This window comes from Cydia pomonella, chromosome 12 (genome assembly GCF_033807575.1).
Source record: "Cydia pomonella isolate Wapato2018A chromosome 12, ilCydPomo1, whole genome shotgun sequence".
Taxonomy (NCBI): Eukaryota; Metazoa; Arthropoda; class Insecta; order Lepidoptera; family Tortricidae; genus Cydia; species Cydia pomonella.
In genome coordinates, this window is record NC_084714.1 from 1337423 (window position 1) to 1349777 (window position 12355).

Genomic DNA, 12355 nt, shown 5'->3' on the forward strand with positions numbered 1-12355 from the left:
TAATAACCAAAGAAGCTTGATTTTCACTAAATGTCAACATTTAGAAGGACTATTCGTGAGTCAATAAACTAGCCTAACCTACCTAACCAATAAAAATGACATTTATTTTAATAAATATGGTAATAGCAGAAGTCTCCCTCGAACTATCTTGCTAGGCTCGTTTTTTGGAGGCGAGAGTGCAGTCTACTTTAATATGTGTCTGTGTACCGCCGCATCGCGTCTCGCGCCGCGCAATGTCAATATGAAACAAAATTTGATATGATTTACCGATGATATGAAATCTCATATGTGTATTTGATTTTTCTGTTATAGTTTTTACAGAATTTCACAAGATAATTAGGCTTTTTTTTAATTGGGAATGGCTATACGTGACGCGTTTCCACTGCGCAATTTGCCAGACGATTGAGTGCAGGGGTGTAACTAAATGCGATTTTGACACCCATGTATTGGCCCCATTCGTAGTGCTCGTAAGGCCAGTCTTTACGAAGTAATATTATATGTCTATGTCGTAAGCACACCGCCTACGCCCGCGATGTCAAACAAATACTGAATACGATTGCGCTCGCCTCGCGGTACGCGGTCAAAGCGACGTTGTGATGGCGGTCGCTTCGACCTTAAACGGTAACTCTGCACCATTAGGTCGAAGAAATGAGTATATATTACGTAAAATTTCCTTAAATACCAGTACGTCGTATTTTTAGGTAAACTTAACTTTTTAGTCGAGCCGACATTTTGTTTTGTTATAATTAGGTCTTGTTATTGCAAATTGCAAAATTTAGGTATGTTGTAATACCTAGAACAATAAAATCTAACAGCACTTTTAATTTCATTTATACGAAAAAAATATATAAAGTCAATTTAATATATTTACAAACTCCGAACACAAATTTACGATCCCCAATTACAAGCAATACATACTAACTTATGAGCTTAAAAAAATTAATACTTAAGTATTTCGAAAGCCCATCAGTAGTTTTGAATAAAAACCTAACATACTGCACGAGAAAATTTTCAGCGCACAAGATTTCATCGTATAATTCCTGCGTAATCCACCTAGATAATTATTTTACGCCAAGTAATGGCCGCCATTCTCGTTGCAAAACTTAAGATTGATTTTTCGTTAGACATTTTGATTGTGAGCGGAAAGAAAATACTCTCGTAATATATTTGTCTCTTTTTCTTCATGCTATCTCATAAAAAAATAACCTTTCTTGGTAATTAAATGGTAAAAAACACGTTGAAATCATGTTGAAAAATAGTAAGTCTTACTAGTTTTGTACATTGCAACCACATTACACGTCGTGGCGACGTCCAATCCACGTCGCAAACATTACCTATGTAGTAACCATTAGGTCACAATTACTAAAATTACGTGGAATCGACGTAGCCGGCACGTGCTTTTTTTCCCCACTTTGGTGAATTCCAGGTGGATTCCACGTCGATTCTAGGTAACTCATTTTGGTCACTGTCAGATTTGCGACCTATAATAGGTGATTTTATCGTTATTTTCACCAAAAATGTTTGCTGGGTACTTTCCCGCACTAGTGCGGGAATAAGCACTATCCGTGCCTATGTCGAAAAGTGGTCGAAAATTTCAAGGGCCATATGTATTGTAAAACGTGTTTTAATTTATCACCACTCGTTGCGAATTTCCTATTTTCCGCACTTGTATCGTCAATATAAGAGTATAAAATGTACTATGTTTATATTTACCAATAAAGTCTGTATTTCTGTAATAACTATTTGCTTTTCAGGTTGAACATTTGCAAGTAAGTAACAATAAATAGGTACATTTGGAACACATTTCCCTTCCTTCATCTCTTTGCTAGTACGTCTAATTATTTAAGAATATGCAGTTAGACTTTAATAGTCAATTAATTATGAAGGTTAAAACTTCCAGAAACCAAGAAAATTTGAAAACAAAAATTGACTGTGATAAGTTAACAATTACGGAAGGTGGAGATAAGGAACGAAATCTCCATGTACCAAAAAGTGTCATCAAAAAACTTTAAATAGGTGGCGCTACAATACCTAGAGTACTTGAACCAAAAAATCAAATCATAGACAGCGCAATTCACACCGTCAATAACACCTAGGTTCTTAGCTACTCTAGCGCTACTCTGGAGAGATTTGGAACTATTATTTATAGCTGACAGCTGGACACTTTTGCAACAGTTCTACCATAAGAGATGCCACTCCTCTTAATTCCACACTCCATATTAACAATTTATATCCTTTTTGCTGAACTATGACATTATGTTTGACAGGATGTCGGCACGCGCTTCGGTATTTAAAATAAAATAAATGAAACATTCATGTTTACACAGCTGTGCTGGTGTTTTGTAAAACACAGGATATTTTATCTGTATATCTATGGATCTGAGCATTGCGCTTGTAGTAACTTAACAACCCTAATTGTAATAGATTTAAGATAAAATTTAATAAATTTAATTAATCACCATACATTTTCAAAAACTGAATTGACGAAAATCCATATAGTTAAATAATTATAGTAGTACCTGCTCACCAAATTTATTACAATCCGTTGAAAAATACGACCGATAGAGGAGAACAGTCGAGACACATTTTTGTTCAAGTCAAGCTGAAGCGGAGACCTCCTTGCTCGGTCAATGAGGCATAAATAGATAAAGGCTTTTTTTGTTGGAAAAATGTAAAAAATTATATGGAGAAATATATTAAGCAAATATACTTTCAAAAGCCATAAAAACCGTAAACACCTTAAATGCGTCACGTTAGTCTCGCCACTTAGCGCCGTCCGACCGATAATTTGACCGATTATTCGGACACTTAGCGATAGTGATGTTTGCGTACGCTTATCGTATCGATTACTTATTTTATTTTAAGAAAATCGTGTAAATTTTATTTGCACTCTTAATAATGTCAAGTTTTCAATTCAATTATTAATAATGTCAAGTTTTCAATCAGAATGCAATGAATTCACATAGTTTTTATGCAGAAAATAGAGTACCTAGGTATATTGTCATTTTGAACACGATTGTATCGTTTTGGTCGATTGACATTGCATGGTTTGAATTTAATTTATTTATTTAGGCATTCGGTACTTTGCGATAATCCAGTAACTTAATACATTTAGCGTTTGCGTCAAATCGGGTAGTTCTGATTTTTTGCAGACTTGTTTATGATATTGGCCCAATAAATAATCCAAGTTTGTGACCTTGAACGCCGAACTCAAATTTCGAATTATTAAAAAAAAAACAGGACTACCAGATTTGACGCAAAGGAATCCCGTACTTTCAAGTGACAAAGTTACTGAACTATTAGTATAACTAACGTATAATTACTTAGGTAGTTACTAATTAAACAGAATTAGGCATCATGAAATAGTTTTCTATCGTAAAACGTACACTTCTTAACTATAAAAGATACAATTGTGCAACCCGATTTGTTGACAGAAAAACTTATTTCATGCGGTTCAAAGAACGCGTTATTATGACGCTTTGAATTTGACGCGTAAACAAACCGTCGTCGCTTTCGACGAATATAAACGTAACTCGAACACGTGGGTTAACCATCATACTGACAATAGGTCGTCACAAGGACAATATAGTCATTCAAAATACCTTCGACTTTCAATTGCACATCAAATATTTTATGTAGGTATTTCATAGCAATCAGTCAGATTTATAAATAAATAATTATAGGACATTATTACACAAATTGATTAAGTCCTACGGTAAGCTCAATAAGGCTCGTGTTGAAGGTACTTAGACAACGATATATATAATATATTTAAATATGTATGTATAAATACTTAAATACATAGAAGACACCCATAACTCAGGAACAAATATCCATGCTCATCACACGAATAAATGCCCTTGCCAGGATTTGAACCCGGGACCATCAGCTTCGTAGGCAGGGTCACTACTCACTAGGCCAAACCGTATATTCTCATTTCTTTATTAATTTTATTTTCTTTTCCTTTTGTAAGAATTCGATATGTTTTCTGAACGTATTTGGTTTGATGTACATATATATTTTTTAAATCAAATTTATATAAAGAAATCCGGCGCCAGAAAGTCGGCGAGACTCATTTGCTCAAATATTTACACATAAAATCTGATAAATACGTAACACGTAACGCATAGTTCTTCCAGAAAACATATCAAACATTATACGAATAAAATAAAACAATAGTGAAACAAACTTACCAACAACCCCTACCACACTGAAGATACACGCACACACGGCCGCCAAAATGGTCGCCTCTCTCGGATAAGAGATCGTCGCCGTCGAGTTCACCACCACAGTCAGATTATCCAAATCCATCGTGACAAATATCGATAACGTCAGCACATCACTACACTTTTGAAATCGGAACTTTCACTTGGCATTTTTGTTTTTTCTTTTAGTTGGAGTCACTGTTTTATGAGCCATCTGGTTGCTATCGCTGCATTATGGGACGCCTGGAACAAATTGATAAATAATGTTATTGTATATAGTTTTATCAACATTACACTATCATAGATTTCTACTTTAACGAATACTAGCTTAAAAATATGGTTTCCGGGATAAAACTGTCCTAAATATTTATACATAATCATAGTAAATAGACTGACATACAGACATTTATGATGACTGTGCGAGTATATTATTATTTTATTGTTTGAAAACGTTGATATCATCTATTTCAGACGTAAGAACCGATGACAATGTCAAAGTTGTTCAGTAAAAACCGCATTTAATCTATTTGCAAAACTGAAGTGATCCTATTAGAGCTCCGTCAACAAAGTTTTGTACGGAGCTCTAAAAAACGAGGGGCTAATGAAAAAATATATGTTTTAAGTTGAAATTAGGCTAATAAACTCTGATGAAACATAAATAACTGGATCACTTCGTTTTTCTAGCTAACTATTTAGTAAAGTAAATATGACTTAATCTTATCACATTTATATTTTATAGTTCAGTCAGCAATGACAGCATCAACAGCAGTGGATGAAACGAGCCAAAAGGCTCAAAACTATCTGCCACCCTGGAATGTTTTCCCAAATAGGAATATATATCTACATATTAAATATATATAAAACGGGTCACTCACATATTTTAAGTCGAAAAACGCTCGTCATGTTTCACTCTGTACCGACTTAAAATACGTGAGTGACCCGTTTTTAATATATTTAATGTGTTTGTGTCTCCAGAAGTTTTGTTACTAAATATATCTCTAGTATTTCTACAGTTCGCGGTCGAAAGTATCTGGCACAGCCAAATTGTTCCACATACAGAATGTAACAAAAATAGTGAGGACCCGCTTAAGCAGATTATTTTTTTGACGCGACAATTTTTCTTTCTATGGGGCAAGTCGTCTAAGTCGACCAACCCTCCATACAAAGAGCAAAATTAATCTACTTTTTCCTAATCAGTCAATTTCTTTTGTTAAGTTATTAGAGAATGGTAGATGTTTTTGACGGGCATTTGCTACTTTTAATGCTGACTGTCCAATTATAGTAATGCCAGTTAAGTAATTATAGTAGCTAACTAGGTAAGAAAATATCTGAAATGCTGTCAAAAACGCGAAATGGTTGGCTGGTCCGACTAATATTCCACCATTAAATGGACTAGCGATATAGCCATTAAGCCAATAATCGCTCATTTTAACAGCAACTAATGTGTTTGTTTTTGTTATTCATGCATGAGGCGCTAAATACCCTACAACGGTACTGGACCGGGGCCATATCCCGATGGTCTAGCATATATATCTAAACTGACAAAGTATTTGGAAAAATCTAAACACAACTCTATTGATATAGGAATAAGAGTGTGCATAGACATTTAGGGCACCTCGTCCGCTTAGCATTTTTTTGCCGCCAAGCCAATCACGCGAATCATTTGCATGGTTTATGCTGAATGCATATACAATGTGGAAAGTTAGCCATTGACATAGTTTCCTGAATGCATTTACCTAGTTTTTTATAATTCGATCATCAAGCAAATAAAGATATAATTAACTCGATCTTTTTTCTACAAAGAATTTTGATTGGTGAAATTGAAGTATAAAACGGTAAAGTAGATAGGAAGTGAGTGTAGAAAATTGCATAGGTATTATATACTCAATTTTAACAATGAGAAGTAAAGAAGGAATCAAATAACAGAGGAATCAAGTTTCGCCTTTCTTCTTTAATCCTAAAAAAAAGCGGCCAAGTGCGAGTCGGACTCGCCCATGAAGGGTTCCGTACCATTTATGACGTATTTAAAAAACTACTTACTAGATCTGGTTCAAACCAATTTTCGGTGGAAGTTTGCATGGTAATGTATATCATATATTTTTTTTTAGATTTTTCATTCTGTTATTTTAGAAGTTACAGGGGGGGGGGCACACTTTTTAGATACCCCACACGTATGGGTCTGATGAAAAAATAATTTTTTTTTAAACTTTACGACGTATTAAAAAAAACTACTTACTAGATCTCGTTAAAACTAATTTTCGGTGGAAGTTTCCATGGCAATGTATATCATATATTTTTTTTAGATTTTTCATTCTGTTATTTTAGAAGTTACGGGGGGGGGGACACATTTTTCCACTTTGGAAGTGTCTCTCGCGCAAACTATTCAGTTTAGAAAAAAATGATATTAGAAACCTCAATATCATTTTTAAAGACCTATCCGATTTTTTGAGTTTCAGTTCTAAGTATGGGGAACCCCCAAAATTTATTGTTTTTTTTCTATTTTTATGTAAACATCTTAATGCGGTTCATAGTATACATCTACTTACCAAGTTTGAACAGTATAGCTCTTATAGGTTCGGAAAAAAGTGGCTGTGACATAATCGGACAGATAGACGGACATGACGAATCTATAAGGGTTCCGTTTTTTGCCATTTGGCTACGGAACCCTAAAAAGACATAATACGTACATTTAGGCAAAATTTTCCCAAAAAGCCATCGGGCAAAAATAGCTTAGTTTCTTAGCAAAAATTACACTGGGTAGAAATCATTGCGGTCACCAAATTACTTGCATTTTTACACTAACTCCATACTATTGGGCTCCATATTATCCAATCCAATTAATTTTTTAATTTAATTTAAAGGAAATCCTTGTATAGTCCAAAAATATTGTGTAATAAAATACTAAAATGCTTTAATACTCGATGGTGTTATTTTACTTTATAGCATTTCCCTCGGGTTTTTCAAGATAATATAAAATTAAAAGAAATAATAACGGTTTCGATTATATCATTTTAGTTCCACGAAATCAACCATTCTAAAGGTTTTCCCCAAAGATTAGTCAAATACTTATATGTAATATTCGGTTCTGCGAAGGGGAATCAGTCTGTTACAACCAATTTAGATTTATAGACCAATTAATGGTGTATGGGAGGACTTAATATTGATCGTTACGACTGTTTCAATAAACATGTTCACCGGGTTCATCGCAGATGAAACATTTCTACAATACACCAATGAGATCAAAGCAATAAAGTTGGCAATAATGATAGGACAACTTTACTATGCAAATTTAAATTAGATTAGATCGCACTAGTCAAATTTGTAAATAAAAGTACCCGAGTGTATTATGAAAAATAAGTGTATGGTACTTATAATATCAATGACGTTACTAAATCACCACCTTGTGTCCTGACTCCATGCAGAATAAATACGTAATATAAAACTATACATAACAAAAATATAAAATCAGTAAATTTGACAATTCTGCACCCCTAGTGTAAATAAATTCGATTTCGAAACGTGACGTACGCGTTTGCGTTTAGTCTCATTTTGTATTGGATTTAGACGAGCGCGCCAAGCGGGACGTTTTGGAAACTCAAAATCCTATACAAAATGAGACTTAACGCAAACGCGTTCGTCACGTTATGATGTCGATCAAATTTACACTAGGGGTACTGACGGTACTGTATTTCATTATGTATTCATTAACTAATAACCCATCGATATATACCCCTGTACTGTTTTAATTAGAAACTGCATTTACTTGACTGTTTATTGTAAAATAAGCAGTTACTTACATAAATGTTACAGAATAACAATTACATTACAATTAAAAATTAAATTAAATGTCAATATTCAGTGCGTTCAGCCACGCAATTGCGTCGGGTGTTAGGAGCAGCAGGTCTTCTGGTGATCCCGAGTATGAGTGCAGAGGGCATCGCTGAATTATATGCTCCATAGTCTGGACTTCTTCGCCACACTCGCTCATTGCAGAATTTGCTGTCTTTCCACCCCCATTTATGCAGAAAGTAATTGCAGCGACCGTGACCTGTACCCCTAGTGTAAATTTGATCGACATCATAACGTGACGAACGCGTTTGCGTTAAGTCTCATTTTGTATAGGATTTTGAGTTTCCAAAACGTCCCGCTTGGCGCGCTCTTTCTAAATCCAATACAAAATGAGACTAAACGCAAACGCGTACGTCACGTTTCGAAATCGAATTTATTTACACTAGGGGTACCGTTGTCAGTCTATTTAAGCGACACCACAATCCCGGACTTGACTACAATTTGACTGTTTATAAAATGTATTTCATAATTCACAGCGAAAATTCTGTCAACTACATTGAATCACCGTCTTTTTATAATGCTCCTATATTGAGATGATAAATTCCATTTTTTTTATAAGAAATTAATTTGTCTCATTTGTAGGTCCGCCCAAGTTTTTTGCAGAAATCGCCAAGCGTCTGTTTGACGTAACTGATGACCGAAGAGCTGGCGGCTTCCTCGCACAACACAACGTATCAGTATTGCGATACAACGGGGAAATGCCGCCAGCATCCTTGGTACAATGCCTGAAGGGCCAATGTTAGATTTAAGCTAGTAATAGTAATCCTCCGTATATACCCATTATATATGTACATTGATTGTAAATAATGTTATGTTAACTTGTCTCTTAGGACAATATTTTATATTACTTCATACTGGTTGACGTAACTGGTGACCGAAGAGCTGGCGGCTTCCTCGCACAACGTATCAGTATTGCGATACAACGAGGAAATGCCGCCAGCATCCTTGGTACAATGTCTCAAGGGCCTATTTTAGATATAAGCTAGTTATAGTAATCATCTGTATATATCCATTATGTATATTGTTATTGTCAATAAATAATTCCTTCTCTTCATACTTATTTATCTTGCTATCAATTCGACCATTGCCTTGGCCTTGAGATAAAGTCCCAAAGCGTAGCCTACTGACCCTATTAATAGTAAGTAGTAAAGTATTTTTACATATTTTCCTTAATACAAAGACGATGTAGTAGCAAGCTCGACGAGTGCGCACCCAGCGCTCCCCACTACGCCACTGGCATACAAACTGCTTGTAACAAAATCTTAGGACTACCGTACACTTCACTCCGACCACATTAAAACGCCCGTGATTTACGCGAAGCAAAGGGAATTGATTTGACATCTAAAACAGATTATCAAACGTTCACTTTTGACAATCTGTACCCCTAGTGTAAGTTCCAAGTAGATTAAAAATTGAAAGGAACTAGCAAATTTTTAAGAGTGGTCATCTATTTATACAAGGTGCCCGTGAGCACTGCGAGAGATTTTAACGGTGCATTCCTGATGGCAACAGAAGCAAAAAATTTTATATAAATTTTTGTAAAAAAAATTTCCTTTTTTTGAACATTCCTGTACATAAAACGTAATTTTTCGTGTGACAATGATTCCTTAAATCTACCACCTTTGCACTAGCAGACAAATTTACTCCAATTTTTTTTGCACGTATGTTTTACGTATCTGCAATATCTAGAGGCCAGTACCCCTAGTGTAAATAAATTCGATTTCGAAACGTGACGTACGCGTTTGCGTTTAGTCTCATTTTGTATTGGATTTAGAAAGAGCGCGCCAAGCGGGACGTTTTGGAAACTCAAAATCCTATACAAAATGAGACTTAACGCAAACGCGTTCGTCACGTTATGATGTCGATCAAAGTCACACTAGGGGTACAGAATTACCGCAAAATGTATACAGCTGTACAGCGCCATCTCGTTTACCTGTCAAATTCGATGCACAAAATTGTCTTATATTTTGAATCAATGTATCTTTGCACGAAGTTAGGCCCAGCCATACATTAATATCACTGCCAAGACCGCACAATCCCGCTACTACTAGTAAGTTAAGGTTGGAGTTACCGCAAGTCTAGCTAAGACAATAGGTAGGTAAAAATGGATTTGAAAAGATGGTACAAATTCACATCGTTAGAGTGCTAAAATATCTCGTCAGAATTGGGTGTTTTCACCCAGATTACAATTTTATTGTATACATTTTTATACAATACATATGGTATTATGTCTTTAGTATAAAATTGTAGTGAAAGAATCTTTCTTTTTGGAATCAATAGGTACTTAAATATCAAAATGAAAATTATACCAAAAATCCATTTATTAATAGACTTTTTTATTTCTAATCACAAAGAAAATGAAAACCTATACATACGAGTATAATATGATATACCCCAAAAATACCACTTGCAACCCGCTTCATAGATAAACAATAAGCCGCTTTCAGAGCATGAGATATAAAAATAATTTATCGATAGTCGATAAAAATATGTTTCTCTCCCTTTGATTTTTCATTTACGCTATAATTACAATTACCTATTCCGTAATGTTGTAGAGTTCCACTAAGAAATATTTTTTACACTTTTTGGCGACTTCTACGCGACCTCGCGGGCGGACGCAAGTTGTCAGCGTTTCTGTAGCTCTAGTGTAATTTTTTTCCGTTTTTTCGATATCGTAACGTGACGTACGCGTTTGCGTTGAGTTTCATTTTGTATGGGATTTTGAGTTTCCAAAACGTCCCGCTTGGTGCGCTGTTTCTGAATCCCATACAAAATTAGACTTAACGCAAACGCGTACGTCACGTTACGCTATGGAAAAAAATTACACTAGGGGTTCTGAGGGCCTACCGCGAACCACGTTCGACGTGTTGCCTCCCTGTCACACTTACGTACGAATTTACAAGTGCGATAGAGAGGCAACACGTCGAACGTGGTTCGCGGTACACCTTCAGAGGGCCTTCGTACGTAAGTGTGACAGGGAGGGAACACGTCGAAGCCCTTCTGTAGTGTGTAGACGGCCTTGTCCGATAACGATTGATGTGTCCTTACATCATACGTAACGTAATACAAACAAACATGCATTATCGTGACATTGCATTGTGAACTTTAACCTAATGGGGCAAAGTTCAAGTTGATCGGGCTATGAGTAGATGTTTACTTTTGGATAGCATATTAACTTTACGTTTTGAATAGTTTCGATTGATTTGGTTTAAGATACCTACTAATGGAACGTGACATACGATTATTTTTCCTGGATTATTTAGAAATGATTTATGATCTAAATTAAAATGAGGTATGATAGTTATTAATTATTTGGTTTTTATTCATACAATTTAGCAAACCTGTATTAAATTTTGTCTCTTTCTAACAAACACAAATGTGAAAATGACATTTGCCGCCTTTTTCTACTCACAGAAATGGCTTGCCAAACTACCTATAGACAACACAAAGCCTTGTGGTAGAAAGTAGTACTGTGAAAACAAACTGTGCATATATAAGGATTATTTAATCAGATGAATAAGATCAGTACCCCTAGTGTAAATTTAATCGACATCATAACGTGACGAACGCGTTTGCGTTAAGTGTCATTTTGTATAGGATTTTGAGTTTCCAAAACGTCCCGCTTGGCGCGCTCTTTCTAAATCACATACAAAATGAGACTAAACGCAAACGCGTACGTCACGTTTCGAAATCGAATTTATTTACACTAGGGGTACAGATTAAAATTACAATATCAAATTCTAATAGAAAAATTACCGGAAAATGCTATTTAACTTCCTCTTCCGAGTTATCCGGTCGATATTTTTCCGGTTTACATAATTAATTAATCATGTAAACATACGTTTAACGTTTGTGTTTATAGATGTCACATTATACAGGGTGATTCAGGAGACGTAAGCAGGATCAAGCCTGCGTATTCAGTAAGTTATCATCAGTAACTGTTCCGTACCAGTATTTGTGAGATTAACGTTAAATTGTTTTTTTTTTTTTCTGTTCCAAATAAATGTTGTATTTTATTTACTCTTTGTTTTATCCAAACAAGTGACAAATTGAATGTCATCGGAGTCTGGTTACTTTTGAAAAATCGTATCTCACTCAAGTGTGACATTTTATTTTCTTCATAATCAAAGTGCTGTCATAACGATTAAAGAAGTTTTATCTTTGTTAATTAAGTGGTGTGGGTGTCCATGGTTGTAGATAATCAAATTTGTCCTTAAAAAAGTTAGATAACAGAAAAAAAGTGAGATTGTTTTACTTAAATATGACGGTGAACGATTCATTAACCTTTACTGATTGTATAG

General features: G+C 35.1%; 1 protein-coding gene across 2 annotated transcripts in view; it reads right to left on the bottom strand.

Moving 5' to 3' along the window:
- Positions 1 to 12355, bottom strand: part of LOC133523232 (protein trapped in endoderm-1) — a 66097-nt gene that overhangs the window by 26866 nt on the left and 26876 nt on the right. For both annotated transcript variants that reach the window (XM_061858714.1, XM_061858713.1), the window contains exon 2: positions 4194 to 4448. In XM_061858714.1, coding sequence (XP_061714698.1) covers positions 4194 to 4311 — 118 coding nt within the window. In that variant the 5' untranslated portion in view covers positions 4312 to 4448. The remainder of the gene's footprint in view (positions 1 to 4193; positions 4449 to 12355) is intronic.